We start from the raw sequence: 18,591 nt of genomic DNA, 5'->3' as shown, positions 1-18,591 counted from the left end.
TGACCACTGTCATGAGATGGAGCCGGCTAGTCCTGGTTGGCTCTAGGAAAGACAGCACAAAACTTCCAAAGGACTAGTAACGCTTATGGATGCAATTTAGACCAAGGCAGTGGCCAAACTCATATCCTCAGTTTGGATGACTCCTAATCACAGTGAAGATCTGCTGTGTCACTGGGTCCAGAAACCAATATTAGGGAGATTCTCAACAAATGACTATTTTCATTTTATCCCTTGATTTTATCCTCTCCCTCTGCCTGCTGAGAAGTGCGAGACTTTCAGGTTTGGGAGAACTTCCAATTTGCCTGTCTCTCAGAGCTGTGTAAGTGTTGCTCTGGCACATGTGCTTGCTGACGTAGCTGAGTTTCTTTATCTAGTTTCTACCACCCCCATCCCCCACGGGTTTGAAAGGTTGGAGGGCTTGAGTCTGTGCTTCACTTAGCTGTAAATCCTATTTTGGCGTGATGCTTACCAACGCAGCAAAAAAAAAAAAAAAAAAAAAAAAAAGTACTAGCTTTGATTCTTGTTCCTTGGGATTACTGGTGATTTATTTCATTTACAGAAGAATGAACAGGACCCAAAGAGTTGTCCTATACCCAAGAATGCACAGGAAAGCGCCACATTTGTGGAATTTGACAAACTATAAACTCCGTGTTTTGTTTTGTTTTGTTTTCTTTTTTAGCTTGCTTCTTTGAAGAACGGCGGACAGCTGAAGGCATACATACAGTAGCATCTATTCCCACCTGGGGTGTCTGCTCCTATGCTCTGGCCGCCTCCATCAAATTCATGGTGGGTTAATTCCATTGTTACGGTATTCCGAGGTGGGACCTAATTAGGATTAGATGAGAATGGAGCCCCGTGATCTTATTAGCCTTGTTGGAAGGGGAAGGAAACCACAGTGTGCGTGCTGCCTCCAGACCGCAGAGTCCCTGGGAGCCAAGGGCCCTGTCACACGCAGCGCCTGAACCTGAATGGTAAGAACTAAACTTTCGTTACTTACTATTCGCCCAGTTTGTGGTGTTCAGGAACAACAGAAAGTGACCTAAAATACCCAGAAATCTAACGACGTTCAGCGTCTTCGCCAGAGGAGGAAGAGAGTTGGCGCTCGTTACCTTCACAGTGACTCACCCACCGCCCCAGTTCTTTGAAGTTCCTAATCAATGCTGTCACCTTCTGACTTGTCCCAACCATAGAACAAGAATACAGTGAGCTTTTCTGGTAACTGGGGACACACTTCTCCACTGGGGAGTTTGGATCCTCTCAACGTTCTCTTAAGTGGGCATGGATTCTTTCTTCTGGCTTCCTCCACTGGTCCTATCCTCCCTCTTGGAGTTAGGTGGCATGGCCTTCCTCCTCCTTGCATTCAGCCAGTCCAGTATTATTTAGAGAGAGGATCGTCAGTCATTATCGTGGTGTATGTGGGGCTGGGGCTCAGGGAGCAGGATGCCAACCTAGCGTGCACAGAACCATCCCTAGCAGTGTATATGCTGGGCACGTGGCACAGGAGGCACGGTACTCAGGAGGCAGAGGCAGGGGGATCAGAAGTTCAAGGACATCCTCGGTTACATAGTGAGTTCAAGGCCAGTGTGGGATGCACTAGACCCTGTCTCAAAACAAACAAACAGACAAACAACAACAACAAGAAAACCACCACCAACAACAACAACAGAAAACCCATTCAAAGAAAAACTAAAAACCCCCAAATCCCAAGAAACTCACTGACTATTGCCACACCATCCCTTCAGCTATGGTGGCTGCCTTCCTTATGAATCTTGGAGCATGGAGAGACAGAGGAAGCGGGGTACACTGAGGGCATCACACAATGTTCAGACTTCAAGGGAATACTCAACTATTTTCTCCTCCTCCCATTCATCTAGCTGGGCAACCTCTGGGCTCAGTGTAGCCAGTACTTCGAACCTCCTTTCCAGACTTTTCTTATTTTGACTGTTCTATTCTGCACACACCACAGTTTATTACCTGGCTAATTGGTACTATCCCTGGCATCAAAAACAATAGCACTATCAGGACTCCGTGGACAGGTGGCAATCACACCACCATTTCTTGGGGCTGGAATTCTATCACATTATCATGCCCATAAAACAAGACATGAACAAAGCACCCGGAAGGGTGTAACATGTTACCTACCATTGTTCTTCTCCTTGATGTGGTCCGAGCCTCATCAGCTCTTTTGTTTGAAGCTAAATGACGACACTACCACTTCCACTGGCGTGGGATCTCAGTCACCCCTATTCTCATCTTGCTATGTGTTTCTTTCTCTTGAACTTAGGCAGGAGTGAAAAATACAGCGCAGACACAGGACTTTGTGTCTATGTTAAGTTATTTCCTCTGGTTCTCGGTCCAACCTCCAGTCTAACCAGACCATCATTCTGTGACCTTCGTTACAGCTCTCCCATCATTTGGGGATTAAGTTATATAACGGCAAACCCAGGGATCAAGTCTCCCCTCGGTCAGACATGGTATAGTGGTAACCTTAGCATGGAGGTGCTGTACTGATGCAGGATCTTCAGGACCCTGCTCCTACCGGCCCACTTGCAGTTTAAGGTAGCGTCACAGAGCTTTAGATGAGATGGACCTAAGAGAACATGCCCTCACCTTGGAGCAGGATGGAAATCCAGGTCTGCAGACCTCAATTCTGTGGATTTTGTGGTTTTTTTGAGGGGGGGGGTTGTTTGTTTTTGTTTTTGTCAAAACAGAAGACACTACGCTAAGTTCACATTGAATTTTCTAAATGATTTCCTGACAACCTCTATCAGAAAAGTAATAAAAGAATCTATCTTTAGTCAGCTTTATTATCTGTGCATGGGTGTCAATCACTGGCTCTAGTTTCCAGGGACTAGAGAGAAGTGCCTCAATATGTAGTTTTCACTGTATACCCTTCTGTCTTTGGGAAAGTGGTGTGGCATTTGTCTTTGCCTTTCATGGGACAGAATCTCCTGTTTTCTACATGGATCAGAGTGACTTCTGAATGATATCTAGAGAATTTCCAACAACTTGGACTCAAATGTGTGTGAATTTTCAAAGGCCATTAAGTTCTCCATTGCCGTACCTTAGACATGGTGGGACGTTAGCATGTTTCCCCATATTTAATTTAGGACCTGATCGAGTTCGATACTCTGTTGCTGTGATAAACACTGACCAAAACTAAGCCCAGGAGGCAAGAATTTACTTGGCTTACATATCCCAGATCACAGTCCATCACTGTGAGAATTCGGAGCAGGAACTCAAGTTAGGAACCTGGAAGTAGGAACTGAATCAGAGGCAAGGGAGGGTTGCTGCTTACTGGCTTGCTCCCCAAGGCTTGCTCAGCCTGCCTTCTTATACAGTTCAGACCATCTGCTTATGGGTGGTACCACCCACAAAGTGCTAGGTCCTCCTACATCAACCATCAGTCTAGACAATACCCCACAGAGCAGCCCACAGGCCAATCTGATGGAGGCAATTTCTCTATTGTGGGTTCTCCTTCCCAGGTACCTCGAGTTTAAGTCAAGTTTATAAACACTAACCAGCACAAAGCCACTAGCAGTACGGAAAAGAAGAAAATGTCCAGAATGGCAGAGTCCTACTGAACTATACTTCCTACATTTCATTCTGTTCCTGTTTGTTGTTTTTTTTTTTTTTTTTTTTTTGGTTTTTCGAGACAGGGTTTCTCTGTGTAGCTTTGCGCCTTTCCTGGATCTCACTCTGTAGACCAGGCTGGCCTCGAACTCACAGATATTCGCCTGGCTCTGCTGTTTTGCTTTTTCACATCACATCATGTTCTCAGCTGCAGCTTCCCAGAGCCAGGCTTGTAGGTCGGAGGTGTTCTTTGCACAGTTCCTCCTGGGCGTGGCTACACGGTGCCTTTGTCTCTGTGTACAACCCCCTTAGCGCATGCGCATCCTGGCCTCTCTGCTGCTGTCACCATGACTTGGAAACAAGAGCCCCTTTCCCTTCTCAATGTGTTTAATGATCTGTTGCGAGTTTATCTTGGAAAGTGTTCTTATTGGTTCACCCTTCCTAGGCTATTGCTAATTAGGAATTTAGGCTCTGGCCCACTGTGCCAAAACTTGTCTGCACTTCAGAATGGGCTTTCCTCAACTCTGTGCCTGGAACTGTCCCCTTTCCTGCATCTCTTCCTAGATCCAATAGCTACTTCCCTTCCTGGTTGGAGTAACTTCCATAGCACTTCCATTTATTCATCGTTGATTGAAATATCTCTTCCCTTCTGAGAAGTAGTAATAGTCACAGCGACCCTTGGCCAGACTTCCTCGGGCACCAGGCTGGCCTTCACCTACCCTGTCTCTTAGGATCCTAGCGGTGAGGGAGATACCACTGCTGCCCCAGCGGGTGGTGGAGGCGCTGGCTCAAGGTCATTGCACAGATGTAGCCGGAGGTTGCCAATGCCGGCGCTGGATGCCAGGTTCCACCCTAGAGATGAGGTGGTGAAGCTGATGCTGATTTACAGCAAAATTCAGCTTGCAGCTGTTGTTTGAATAATTGGATCTCCCACTGCCGTTCTATCTTATAAGGGCTTAGACATTAGTGTTATGAAATCCCGTCTCTAGGCCAGATTTGTTTAAAAACAACCCACAAAACCAAAGAACTAGACCACCAGCACTCTCCTTGACAAATAGGCACCTTTCTTCCTTGCCAGCAGCCTTAAGTGTCCTCTGTCTGTCTGTCTGTCTGTCTGCAGCCATATCCTGCTAGGAGTGTTCACCGTTGCTGCCTCCCTAGAAGAGCAGTCCTCCTCTGTTCTTGGTAGACTGTCCTCTTACATTCTCTATCCGGTGTAAAGTGGGGCAAACAGGAGACATGGGAGGATTCTGAGGTGTTTGACACTGAGGTCTCTACCCACCCTTGGGCTCTGAGACAGAGGGATTTAAATCCTGGCTCTCTTGTAAGACTGCTGTGTGATTCTGGCTTGGTTCTTAATCTCTCTGAGCTTTAAGCAGTCAACTAGAAAATGAAGGTGGGGAATGATGGAGTTTTGGTGGGGGCAGAGGCAACCCCTAACTCCTGCATGATTTGACCTCCCCCTGCTCCCTGCCATTGGCTGGAGCAGTTTAATGCCGCCGCCGCCGCCGCTCCTCTGCACACCTGCCTCCTAGCCCCAGTCTCTACTTCCTTCAGAACTCCGCGAAGATGCAAGGCTTGCTGTACTGAGTCTAAGAAAGTGGAGCCGGGAGTGGAGCACTTGAGGGCCTAACTGGAACACAGGACATGGCCTGTTCCCCAGCTAAATCCTCCGTGCTCCATGACGTCACCCCCACCCCCCCACCCCCACCCCCACCCCCGTGACTGCAGGGAGAGCCTAGAGGCCCTTTCCTGACGCCCTGAACTAGGCTGGGGTTCTCAGGCTCGGCTCCTGAGCCCTGGTTGGGGCTGCACCGCCCCAGCATTTACAGCTAGTCATGCTGCTCAGAATCGGCGCAGGGGCAGGTACTGCAGGGGCCACCGAGGCCTGCTCAGCTCCTGCCCTGTGACCCCAGGCCCCACAGTTCTGACTTCCTCAGAGCGGGATGGTTCTGGGGAGAAGGTCGTTGTGACTAGGTTAGGAGGCCACAGGCCTTGCTGAGCAAATTACTAAAGAGCTCAGGATTAGTGGTGTTCTCCCTCCACCCCGCTTTGGGTCTCTGCAATTCTGGGCTGAACCTAGACTCTCCCAGCTCTCGTCTTCGCTGAGGGGGTTGACAGCATCAGAGGGGAGGGAGGCAGAGCATCATGCACCCTGCAGCAGGGCCCCCTCGGTAACCTGAAAAGGTAGAGGGGAGGCCTCCTGCATTCAAGCCCCGTCAACCCTTTCCTGCAGGTCCTCGGGGACAGAGAATCTATTTATTTGGCGACCTCTTTCAGTTTTTAGGCTGCGTTATCCCTAACCTGGATTCTCCACACCACCCGCAGGCAAGTTTTTCTCTAGTTTGGTAGCAGATTGTTTTTCTCTCGAAGCTCCACCCACCACTGGGCTGGGTCTGCTTGGGGAGTTAGGAGGTGGAGCTCAGCCCTGAAGAGCTCTGGGGGCTCCTCCCGGCTCTCATCTTCCGGCTCCCCGGGTTTCCAGGGTACTCTGCCGCTGCATTATTCTGATATGTCCCCCCTTCACTTCGTTTTAATCTTTTTATTATGGGTATTTCTAAAGGTGCAGGAAAATAGAGAGAAAATAACACCCAGCACAGAGGTTATATCTGGCATGCATGTCGAATTGTTTGTTCTACAGCAGACCCGGATTTTCTCTTTCCGTCCGTAAATACTGTGTATCTTTAAAATTACTTCCGTCATCAACACTCTTCAATGGCAATCATAATTCCTTAACTTTCTCAACAGTCCCCTTTTCTCTAATTACCAGTTTGTCTGAAGGTGTGACTGCTTTTAGTTGAGAGATCTCAGGTTGGTTTGTTTGTTTGGGGGGTGGGGTTAATCCTTTTTGGAGGCAGGGTCTGAGGAGGATACTGAGCCTCTTCCCAGCGAGTGACCAAATCCAGGAGGGAGCTCCTGCTGAGGGAGAAACACTGGGCCGTATCTATAGAAAAGGTCTTTCAGTTACAGCGCAGAAGGAGAGGGCTGAGGTCGAGGTGGACCGCATCCTGACCTTTGACTGGGTTCCCACGGCTGGGCCTCACCGCTTCAGACCAAGCCTGAAGGGCAGGGGGTGGGGAACTGACATAAGCCTGGGCACCCCTCCCCTCCTCTGCCTCTCTTTTGAGGGAACAGGATACCAACAAGAGTCAAGCAGAGCGAGCTCCGGTAGATCACCCTGTGTAGTCCCAAGGTCTTGTGGAGCCCGGGAGAAGACAGCCAGTGGTGGCAGGAGGGCAGGGGTCCTTGCGGATTTGGCTTGGCCGCCGAGAGGGCATTTCAGGGTTCTGGGGAAGACCGGCCCCTAACTGGTCTGCCCTCTTTGGTTTGGCAAGAAGATAATAGCTGAGGTTGATAGTTAGCTGGGTCCCGGTAACTGCCTGTTGTAGAGACTACATTGTTCTGTGTGGCCAAAGACAAAGAGTTGGGGGTCTGTTTACCGCCCCGTTTATGTCTGATACATCCCAACCTGCCTGAGACGCAGTGGCTCCTCACAACTCTTCCAAGTGTCTAGCAGGTAAGTAGTTCTCTGCCTTTCATTGCTTTGATTTCCCCAAGGGACACGAAGCTCAACAGAAGGGAAGAACAGTGTCCCACACGGCTCTGTGTCTTCCACAGACCCAGGACTATCTAACCCATATCGGGTGTTCAATATAACTACCTGTGAATCGAAAGCCGAGAATTTGTGGAGAAATCCTTGTTTCCTAAAAGGGAAAACAAGCTGTTCCATGGAGACCACTGACAGAATCTTCCTAGATGGATCTGCCCAACCTCCTTAGATGAATACAGTGATGGCTAAATAAAGTGGACTCAATGCCCAGGACAGGGAGAGATGTGAATGTTAATCCTAGTCTGCAGGAAGTATTCCTCTGTTCATAGCTAAAGTACCACCCTCCACACCCCCCCCCCCAACAGGAAGAGGCATGGGAGGCTGGCTGCTGAGGCAGAGAAGACAGAAGCACTCACTCATTCATCAAGCATCTATGCTAGAGCTAAGGATGGAGTGGAAATAGGACATGACCCAGTTCCCCAGGTGCTTTCTCAGTCAGTGTTGGAGACAGGTGCTGCTAACCGCTCACCAGCAAGGCCTCCAGAAAAAACAAAACCAAAGAGCAAGCAATTGTGTTCTAAGGTAGGAACGCTCTGACTATAGCCAATCACAAGCTACAACAGCATCAACAGAAAGAGTCGGGAAGAGAGGCACCAGCAGGCAGGCCGGCTTTGATAACTGATGGGCAGAGACAAAAAGACCCAGAAGGAAGCTCATACCCTTCTATCGCAGGGCCTATGGCTGAATTAGAGAATTCACTCTGCATGTAAGAAAAGTAGCCAGGGAAATCACTGTATTTGCTTTCTCTAGAGAAGAACAAGAGTGAGTGCTTTCAGAGTTAATGTCTGCTACGTACTGTGAGGGAAGAAACCATGCTATATTGAGTGGAGAGAGTGGTCTTGGGAAGACAGTCTACCTGTCTGCACACAAAAATGGGTCTGGTGTGTAGGTAAATCTTACAGGCAATAGCTTGCCCTGTGTTCAGAGAGGCTATTTGATATGATTTTAGGAGCTGATATCTGTCGTGGGCAGTAAGATAATAACATCCACATATAATAATGCACATCATTTTTAGCAACTTTATGAACCAGGCGCATCAAATATTTTATATCTAATCCATTTAACTCTGCCATGTCAGTATTTATATGCTCATTACGCACACGAGGAAACACTGACGTGAAACTAAGGAAGGTCTTTCTCTTCCAAACTTCTCTTTAGTGCTTGTCTTCTCTCAACTGCCAGGTTTCTTGTATGAGATGCAAGTGGCAAGACCCAGAAGCCAGAGCAATGTAAAGAGCTTGTGCGCGAGATCTGCTCGTGCTGTGCTGGTACCTCTGAGACAACGTGGAGCGTCTGTTCTAACAAGAGCAGTCGGTGGGGAGATGGTTCTGGGGTTAAGAGCACTTGACGCTGTCACAGAGGACCTGGGCTGGGTTCCCAGCACTCACCGAGCAATTCACAACTGTCTGCAATTTCAGTTCCAAGGGACTGATACCCTCTTCCGGCCTCCAGGAATACTGTACACATATGTCTGTACACAGACATACACGCAGGCAAAACCTCATACACATAAAATTAAAAACAAAAACAAAAAAACAAGTCTTTAAAAAAAGTAGAATTATGGATCGATAAATGGAGGTATATAGGAACTGGGACTGTACAGCTCGTTGTGAATTAATGTGATACTATGTAAAAGATACATCATTAGCCTTATGAAAGACAGTCACACAGAAGAGTGAGGAGGATAATAATATGCCTGCAACGAGGACTTCATTCATGCATCCACAGATACTGTGTATTTCTTTTATTCCAAGCAATGTGCCAAATGCCAACTAGGGAATCAATCGCAGGGAACAGGACACACAACTCTTGTGCAGTATCAGGGAGCATGTTCTGAATGTCCATGCTATCTAGACATGAACGGGCTTCTTGAGGGCTCCCTACCCTTCCAGTAATCAGGAGGAGGTCAAAGCCTCACTTACTAGAATATGCTAGGATTCACTCTTTTGTTGAGTGTGTAAGTTAAAATAAAATCCCTTCTGGTTCAGAGATCTGAAATTTGGAATTTACTCTGGCAGGCTACCGCAGGCTGCATTTAAGTTTCTTGTCCTAATGTCCCTCTGTGGCCAGCCTTGATCTCCCAGCTGTGTGCTCCACATTCTTTGCAGCTAGCTCTGGTGGGCTAGCTAGCTAGCCTGGAAAGGAGCTGCCATCTGTGACAGGGATGATGGAGTGCTGGTGAATTGTGTGGGCTCAAGGAATGTGGCATTGAAGCCGCGCACACACAACCTGCTGAAGAGCATCCCATGGGCAGAAACTGTTTTCTTCCTCTCTGGCCCTGCTCTGTTGCTATGCCAGGAGGGCACAATGGCGCCTTTGACAGGGGCAGCTGGAAGGGGGTATTGGCAGAGAGGCTAGAAGTAGAGTACTGCAGCTGGGAGTGGGGGTGGGGGGCTCAAGTTCATGTCCAGGAGTGAGCCTGCACTGGGTGCCAGTTTCCAAAACAAAACTGCTGTTCCTCAGAGCTGGTGGTGGCGGGTTGCCTCAGAACTGGACCGAGGGCAAAGCCATTTCCTCTCTACAGCTCCACCTCTCCAAGTTTAGAAAAACTTTGGTATGTTAGGGCATTCTTGCTCAGGATGCAGATTAATAGGCTCTGCTGCCTCTCTGGAGGGCTGAGGCCAGTGCCTGGATGGGATTTTCTAAGAGTCCAACTCCATTAAGCAGAGCAGGACTGGTAGACGTAGGACCTGGCAGGGCTCCAGGGCAGGTAGACTTCTGGGCAATGAGCAGGGCTCAGAATGGAGGCCTGTTCTTCTGCCGTACAGGACCACTAGCTCCAATCTCACCGCCCAGCATCCTCATTGCCGACGTGGCTCTGCCCACACACAGTTTTAACTCAGTTCAGTGGGAAAGAGGTGGGAGAACCGTGGCATTTCCTGTCCTGGTTCACAGTTGTCCAGACCCTCTGCGACAGCTCAGAGCTGGGCGTGGGATGTCTTCCCACTCTCTTGGGGGTTAGGAGGTCTGAGTGCCAGGCTGTTCGCTCTGGCATCCATTCCCCCTTTTGTGTTACAAACGGAGCAGGTGGCTCCCTTTCATTCTAGGGGCTGCCAGCAAAAAGGTGTGACTTCAAGTGGTCATTGGCAATTTCTATTAATGTTCACACTAAATGCGAGAGTTTCACACTTCCACTCAACTTTTTTTTTTTTTTTTAAATCAGCAAATCACAGTTGAGGAAATACTTCCTTTTAGGCTCTTTGCTGGCTCTGTGACTGCAAAATGAAAAGACAGTCCTTGCTTCAGAAAACTAACTGTCAAATGCACAGGGCAAGTCCTGAAGGGGAGTTGGCCTGTCAACTGAATACCCACACGCATTATTAGTTAGACAGTAGAGGTGTAATGCAGAACTGTCCCTCTGTGGGTATTCTGGCATTGTGGGGGACATGTGAGGCTGGCATCACAGACCTAGGCTTGAAACTCGTCTGCTCTTAGAGTATTTATTTTGAGACAGGGTCTCACTGTGTAGCCTTGGCTACCCTGGAACTTGGTAAGTATACCAGGTTGGCTTCCAGCTTACAGAGATCCACCTGCCTCTGCTAGGATTTAAAGGTGTGACCCACTGTGCCTTCAATGATGAGTGTTTATTTATATTCATGAGACTTTATAAGGATAACACACAGGATGCAGAGTTGTTAGGATAATTAAATAAGACGTTGTATGGAAGTGCTAGGATTTGTGGATCATAATAGACTTGAGGTACATGTATTTGTGCATAAGGACATTTAGTCAGTCCCTTGTTAAGAGCCTCTGCCCTTCATTAAAGAGTCAATTCTTTTCCTTCTGTAACCTCACAGGTGTTAGAAAGAGATTTCTCTTCTGCATTCCACAAACCATATTTGTTTATTCTGTTCTTTATTTGACAGTCCAGTTGTAGAGGGAACAGAAGGATTAGAATATTTTTCCTCCCGGAAGTACCTGAATTGTGGAGTGTGGTAAGGAAGATCATGCACTCTTTTCGATAGTCTAGAATATCTAAGGAAGCTATTGCGTTTTCCACAGACAGGCTCTCCCTGCTCACTCTCACCTTGAAAGATACTTTGTTTGAGGGAAGTTATTCTTTTACCAAGGGACTTTGACAACCAAAAAGCTAAGCTTTCTTGGGGGCAGAGGTTAGCTGACAGAATCTTCCAGAAACTTGCTGGGCACAGGGCTCTAACCTGGAATGTCAGTGATGGGGCCCCTGCCTCAGTCCTCTAAGATTTCCTGATAAGTTTTTATCAGACACACTGCCTACCACCCAGCTGTTCCTGAGAAAATGTAGGGATTAGGTTTAATCTTTAAATGTCATTCCTAAGTCCTTAGAAGACACAGAATATGCTATTGTCAAGAATCTGAAGACAAAGGGAAATCAAAGCGATTCACACAAAAGACAAAGGCGATAGACGAGAACGACAAAGTAAAAGCACATAGAGGAACAGAGCTTGATGTGAACTGCCGGGTGCACATGGACAGGAAAGACAAGAAGAGGGTCACTCGAGGGAGAGAAGAAGTTGCATCAGAGCTGAAAGCAAACAATGGGATTTCCTAAGGGGAATTAACAAAAACAGTTTGTCCTGAGTCAGCGGAACAACGTTGACTCCATGCAGGAGACTTGTAGTCAATGCACGGGTAAGGAGCAGGGAGGCATGCGTCTTGGTACCGTGTTTGAAAATGGATTTCGTGGATTGAAAGAGGCCAGTAATCCTAGAACTGCTGGTGCCTGGTAGGTGAGATTGAAGGGGCACTAGCTCACTCGAACACGTGACTCTGGCAGCCTTGCCCTTCTTCTCCATTCCCTCTTCCTTGCTAAAAACCATTAGATTACATTCCTAAAGCTAGCCATCAAGGTCTGTTCCCTTATTTGGCCACTAGTCCTCCTGAGGCTGACCACCAAGGTCCAGCTATTAAGATACTGAAGTTCAGAAATCAAAAGCCTCCTTTAGTTCATGTAATTAACATGCCCAATCAAAACATACCACCGCATCCTAGCCCATTCTAACACAGACCTCCCTTTTCCCCCTCTTCTTAAAAATGGCATCTGCAAGGTCATTTGCTGCTGTTTTTCCGCCTGAGTCAGAAAGCAGCGTTTTGTTTTGTTTTTTTTTTAACTTTAGTTCCCCACTTAATAAAGGCTTTCTCTGTGAAAATGGGTGTTTGGGTGTGTTGTGTGCCTAGTCCAGGGTCTGAGAGGGAGCCCCCGTGTGGGGGCCTCCTTTAGAGATTGTTGGTTACTTTTCTGGTTTTTTTTTTCCCCTCATATTTTTTGATGCAGTTGTCATTTTGACCTTTGAAATCAGTAAAGACTAGCGGAGAAAGCTTGAGGAAGCTCAGGCAGGTGCATCTGGAGTTGCTGAGCCCTGGCAGATGGGCGGGGAAAGGAAGCCAGAAGTGCTCAGAGCTGCCTGGAAGGGCTACCCTGGGGCTGATGCGGGACACAGGGACCAGTAGGCTTGATTGAGGAAGGAAATGCACTAGGAAACTCTGACCCTAAGATGCCCTAACTTGGCTTTTCGCCATTTTATTTTCTCACTTCCTTCTCCCTTGAAGATGTTTCCATTTATTCTACTCTGGTTGGTTGGGCTGAGTGGCCATTCCCACTTATTCGCTCCATGCTCTGAAAGGCTAACGAAGTTCATGTCATGCCAGAAAGAACCAAGGCTTAAAGATTCACACCCTTCTTCCAAGTTAAGAGTGTGCAAAACAGCAGGGGGAGCGGGCAAGGCAGGACCAGAGGACACCCAGTTGGTCCCTGAGAGTCCTGGTTTCTTTTCTGTCACACACTGGGCTGAGTGAACTTGATGAAGCTAATTAATCTTTGAAGTCCTTGATTGTTGTCTTTTGAATAATAATGGCATTGGGGGGGCTGGCACAGGGACTCGGGGTAAAGGCGCCTACTACTGTTGCTTTGTAACAGTTTCCTCTGAGATTGAAACAGTCCATCCTGCAGGCGAGCTCTATAAACAGGAAGGTAACAATTCAAAACAGCTTCAGGAAGTCCCGGAAACTGACCAGATTCACTAGGCTCCTCCCGGCCAGAGTGGCAGAGTCATGCTGCAAAGACTCTGAGACTAGACCACCTGCCTGGAAGAAGCCTGTAACCGCTGAGCTGCCTGGGAGAGGCTTAAACCAACTGAGGCACCAGGAAAGGGTGACCTCTAGCTAACTTATGGAGCTGCATGCAGGCTGTGCTGTGTGCCCCAGGGTCTCAGCTTTGTGAGCTGTCACCCATGCTGGGGTGGGCCTTGGTGACACTGCTGTCTATGAGTCATTTCTGGTCCTGTAAACAACCCCTCACCCATGTTTCTGTAAATAACCCCAATAAAACTTACTGGTTCACCAAATTGGACTTCAGTGGTGCCATTACTTTGGTCTGAGGTGCATTTCCTATCTGGGATGAGTAGACATGTGCATTGTCTCCCCAGGAAACGTTTTGTCTCACAACTACCCAGAACTCACATGGTGGAAAGAGAGAACTGAGTCCTACAAGCTGTTCTCTGACCTCCATACTAGTGTGGCTCGCATGAACACACACACACACACACACACACACACACACACACACACACACACTAAAATTTAAGACATGGCATTGCGTTGGATCAACTAGCTAAAGGGATCTATCTGCCCAATCTTAAAGTGATCTGACTCATTATTTACGAAGGTTTTTGTTTTGTTTGAGACAAGGTCTCATTATGTAGCTGTCTGGACTGGTACTCATTGTGTAGCCCAGGCTGGCCTCAAACTTGCTGAGATCCTCCAGTCTCAGCCTCCTGAGTCCTGGGATCACAGGCTAGCCCACCACACTCTGCTTTATGAAGCTTCTTTATACATATGGGCTATGCTCTGAGAATTTGGGATTTTTATAGGCAAGATCCCAGTCATCTACTGGGTTGGATGTTGCTGGCACAAGGCCCTAAAAATTCCCTTTTTGATTTTTAATGATAAATTAAAAGAGCTCTAAACATTTTAATGGACATTAAATTCATAAAATACACAAATAACCACGTTAAAGTATACAGTTCAGTGGTATTTAACAGTCTCATCCACATTGTCTTTTGATGCCTTTTTTTTCATGGGCACTGGTGTTTTGCCAGCAGGTATGTCTGTGTGAGGGTGTCCTGTACCCTGGAACTGGAGTTACTGACAGCTGTGTGAGCTGCTACCACATTGCCTTCTTAAAGTGTCATTCTAAGACTCAGCTCAGTGTCATTTTGTGTAATAAAGACACTGCACGGCCTCCCCATGCTCAAGCTTGGGCACAGCAAGTTCTCCAGGTGCAGATGGAGAGGCACAGGCTGGGTCAGAGGGTCCATAACCAGACTTTCAGCTTCGTGTGCATAGCCAGACTGTTCCCTGGGGTGGTTTACCACTTACATTCCCATTGACAGCGTCTCAGCACTAGCTTCCACTCTTATGACCCACAGTGGAACTCTAGGAAAAGTAAGGCAGCTGTGGGGTGTCACAGTCCAGGGCTGCAGTCTCAGAATGACGGTTTGGAAGGTGGGGCTGAGGCAGGGGGGTTGTGGTTTTGAAGCTAGCCTGAGCACCTACATAGCAAGACTCTCTTAAAAACAAACAAGCAAATCAAAACAAAACTCAACAATGACAAACAAAAACCCAAACCAAATCATCACCCAAATAGCAAACCAGTTCCACATTGTCTGGAAGTGGTCTCAGAATACTGTGGTGGTGGTGGTGGTGGTGGTGGTGTGTGTGTGTGTGTGTTTGTGTGTGTGCCTGGGTGTGCACTTGTGTGTTGAAGGAAGAAGGCAGGCCATGGGGACTTCAGTTTTTCCTATAATATTTTATTTCTTTGATTTAAAACTGCTTAAAGGAATGATACAATATTGATATATACTGAATGAGAGGGAAATAGATATACTTTCCTTAATACTTGAGTAATTGATGCACAGAGACACCCCTCCCACATACTCTGGCTAACAGTGTTCTGAAGCAGCTTCTAGATTTGGATGACCTTCCCATCTGTGCTCAAGGTGGTAGGTAGCCTTTGCTTGTGAACGTTATCTTAAAGATTAGATTAAGTACCCCAAAAAATCGGGGGATTTCTTATTTTTAACCTGGAAAACAAAATAACGGCCATGGAACGTAAGACGAATCCTCCAGTTGAAGCCTGCCCGCTTTGCCCCACCTAGCTCCGAAAACCTTTAAGATGCTTGGCAAGAGGTGGTGACTCAATGTGCCTCCTCCCTCCAACCCCCACTCGCCACTGCTTTATTCAGGTGAAATCAGGTTAGAACAAATGTAAAGGGCCTCTTGGAAGCCAACTCTGAGAACTGGCCTTGGACAGGGCTGGCCTAGTCAGGGGGCTGCACTACCAAGCCAACAACCGTGTTGAGCACCCTGTTTAGATGCAGGCCTAAGGCTCCCATACACGAAACACTCTGATGAGCACTTGCTGTATATTTCTTAATGCTCCCTCTTGATAAGCAAAGCTCTTCATGCCCATTTTTAAATCTATCAGGAACAGCAAGAGGAATCAAGGAGTGAATCGTCAACAGCCAGGACATGCACTGAACCTCTCTGAGAACCCGCTGACTACTGCCCTACTGCCTCCTAGTTCTCAAGCTCCCAGACCAATCAGGATGCAAGTCTGAGTCAGGCCAGCAAGGCTGTGGGCGCAGGGGAAACCCAACTGCCTGCCATCCTGCCTTCCTGCTCTGAAAAAGGTAGTAAGGACACGTGCCTCATAGGCTGCCTTCTCCATTCTGTGAGACTTAGCACCGCTGCCAGTGAAGTAACAACCCCTCAAAACCCTGGGAACTTAATGTCATTGGGAACTAGGCTGCCTGCCCCCACCCCCCGGTTCTATGGGTGAAACTACTGAGGCACAGACACACGGCTCAGTAAGTCACTGAACCCAAGGGCAGAACTTGGGTGACAGTCCTGTGAACCTCAGTCCAGGTTCCTCACTAGTCCAGTGCTGGCTAGGTGTCTACAGGTGAGCAGAGAATACTAGGGTGGGGTTGGGGTTGGGGGGAAGGGTGGGAGGTGTTACCTCTTCCCTGCCTGAGACCCTGGGCTGGGCTCTTAAAACAGGATCCACAAGGATCTGACTCCCATGGGTCCCTGAGACTCCGCATTTGCTTTCCCAGCACTAGTGAAGTGGGCTTTTTATTAACAAGCTTTGTGTGTTCTGTGGACTAGTCCCGCTAGTCAGGTGAACTTTACATCAGAGATGAGACCAAGTTTCCTATTTCTTCTCAACTAGCTGCCGATCTGAAAAAAAGCGGCCGTAAGCCACGTCTACGCCATTTAATGGAGATTTTGCCTGAAAAAAATACCACTTAGCCTTTTCCTTCAGCCATTCAACTTTGTGTGTGCATGTGTAAGCAGATGTGTGCAACTCTTGTGTGTGTGTAGTTTTGCATGCACATGTGTGCCTGTGCACGTGTGTGGAGGCCAGAGGTTGTCAGGTTCCTCCACCATCATTTTCTACCTTACTTTCTGGGACAGACTCTGCCACTGAACCCGGAGCACAGCTGGACTCGATGCACAGCAAGCCCCATCTCTGCTCCCAGTGCTGGGATGACATTGTCCACTGCCCAGGGACAGGACTCAGGTTAGCCCACTCCCTGTCACCATCAGCCTCTTACACTGTACATCCGCCCCTGTGTTCCTCACAGTGGTGCCTCCTCTCTTCACGTCCTGCTGGCCAGGAGAAATAAACGAGGTGCCGTGTGAGAAAAACCTCGGTCAACTTTGCGGCAGTCTTCCGATTTTTCCTGTAATGAATCATTCCTTCTTTCCTCACGTGGGTGCGAGGACTGTGTCTAGCACTCCTCAGCAGGGTGGTGTGGCTGCCTGAACTGAGATGGAGTTTCACAGTTCACTACACACACACACACACACACACACACACACACACACACACACACACACATCCAAACATGCATCAGGACACACATTACACCTATGCACACATATATACCTGCATACACATGCATACAACTATATGCATACAAACACATATACTGTACACATGCACACATGTGTACACACACATTTGCACAAACACATACACATGCATGCACACATACATATGTACACATGCACACAAGCAAACATATATGCACACACACACACACGCACGCGCACACATGCACGCGCGCGCGCACACACACACACAGAGCAGAGAGGAGGAAGACACTACACCGAGGCTGGAGGATTTGCTGAGTTTTAACCCTTGGTGGATAAATTTGTTTACTAGTTTCCAGGCTCAACTCACTCCAGAACACCTGGGATCTTCCCTTCCTGGTTCAGGCAAAGAACTCTTGGTCAAGTTACTGGGTGCATCGGAGCCTTATTTAAGAAGTGTGATAGTGCTTGTCTCCCTGGCTCGTCTCGTTCAGCTCTGACATGTGACAGCCGGCAGGTGAAGCACGGACATTTTCTGTCCCCTTCTCATTTTCCCTCCTTTCTCTTCACTCTTCTAACCCTCCCGGTCTCGGCTTGCATTTCCTGCAGTCGGATGACTCCCTGCTTAGGAAGCAATGACTTTGGGCAGCGGGCAGCGGCGTCTGAATGGAGTCTTCCCAGGTTGGCGGACCTGGAGCTGCTGAGCCCTGCCCTGTCATGGCGATGGTGGCGGCCACCTGCTTACCAGCCTCTCTTACATGTTCCTCCTGAGGCTCCTGGGCCTCCTGACACCTGTCACTCACCTGCCCTCCCCACCTGGGACCATCCACCACTGTCCTCTAGATGCAGAAATAGTGCCTGTCCCAAGCTCGCATCCTAGCCCCCGACTCCCAAAGCTTACTCTCATGAATAAGTGCCGAAAAGAGTTATGAAGAGATAAGGAAAACAGGAAGTGCTTCTGAAAGCTCTCAGCAACCCCCAGCCTGGCAGCCCACCGCCTCCTGAGGTACCACTGTTTGGCCACCAGGCCACCAATTCCCTGTGTGGTTGAGGAAGTGTTGCTGCATCCTGGACCCCAAGGGGACTGACTGTCAGGCATGGCCAGGCTGGAGCCAGTGGGGCGGTCCAAAGAGGCAGGGGAGCTGAGCTGCTGTATTCTGGGCACAGTGTCAAGGCCAGCTGCGGGAGAACAAGGGCTTGCTGTGTCTGCAGCTGGCCGTGGTTAGGCAGGGCTGTCCCTCACTAGCGGTATATTTAAAGAGACCCCAACAGAGTGTGGTGCCAAGAGGAAGGACGCACACAGATCTGTTTGCCACACTCAGCTCCTTCAGCTCCAGCTCCTAGGCAGCGGATTTATGTACAAATGAGGCGGGCAGGCTGCCTCAGCTTCTCCCAGGTGTAGGTGGCCTCAGCCATTTATCACTTGGAGACACAGGCTCTTGGCCTTTGGACCTCTGTGCCCTGTGGCCAAACTGGCAGAAAGGTGCCTCCTGCCACCTTGTCAGTAACCCAGCAACCAAAACGGAGAGGCCCGCAGATGAGTCAAGTAG

At 48.5% G+C, this 18,591-nt stretch overlaps 2 protein-coding genes across 58 annotated transcripts in view; one reads left to right on the top strand and one right to left on the bottom strand.

Annotated features, from left to right (window-relative positions):
- Positions 1 to 18,591, bottom strand: part of Dgkg (diacylglycerol kinase gamma) — a 226,611-nt gene that overhangs the window by 56,073 nt on the left and 151,947 nt on the right. Inside the window, exon 22 of one of the 9 annotated variants that reach the window (XM_052740210.1) lies at positions 16,365 to 16,992. The exons of the other annotated variants lie outside the window; for them this stretch is intronic. Coding sequence (XP_052596170.1) covers positions 16,957 to 16,992 — 36 coding nt within the window. The 3' untranslated portion in view covers positions 16,365 to 16,956. Of the gene's footprint in view, positions 1 to 16,364; positions 16,993 to 18,591 lie in introns of those variants that run through there. 9 annotated transcript variants of the gene reach the window in all.
- LOC128111813 (uncharacterized) overlaps positions 1 to 18,591 on the top strand; it is a 111,473-nt gene that overhangs the window by 4,882 nt on the left and 88,000 nt on the right. For 29 of the 49 annotated variants that reach the window (XR_008218715.1, XR_008218741.1, XR_008218735.1 and 26 more), the window contains 2 exons: positions 680 to 16,124; positions 16,640 to 16,745. The gene's annotated coding sequence lies outside the window, so the exon portion shown is untranslated. The remainder of the gene's footprint in view (positions 1 to 679; positions 16,125 to 16,639; positions 16,746 to 18,591) is intronic. The other 20 variants (XR_008218756.1, XR_008218755.1, XR_008218754.1 and 17 more) reach the window with 9 other exon arrangements.

The sequence above is a fragment of the Peromyscus californicus genome, unplaced genomic scaffold, assembly GCF_007827085.1.
Source record: "Peromyscus californicus insignis strain IS unplaced genomic scaffold, ASM782708v3 Scaffold_16__1_contigs__length_79575227, whole genome shotgun sequence".
Taxonomy (NCBI): domain Eukaryota; kingdom Metazoa; phylum Chordata; class Mammalia; order Rodentia; family Cricetidae; genus Peromyscus; species Peromyscus californicus.
The sequence above is the reverse complement of the archived record's forward strand: the minus strand, read 5'-3'. Positions and strand labels throughout refer to the sequence as shown.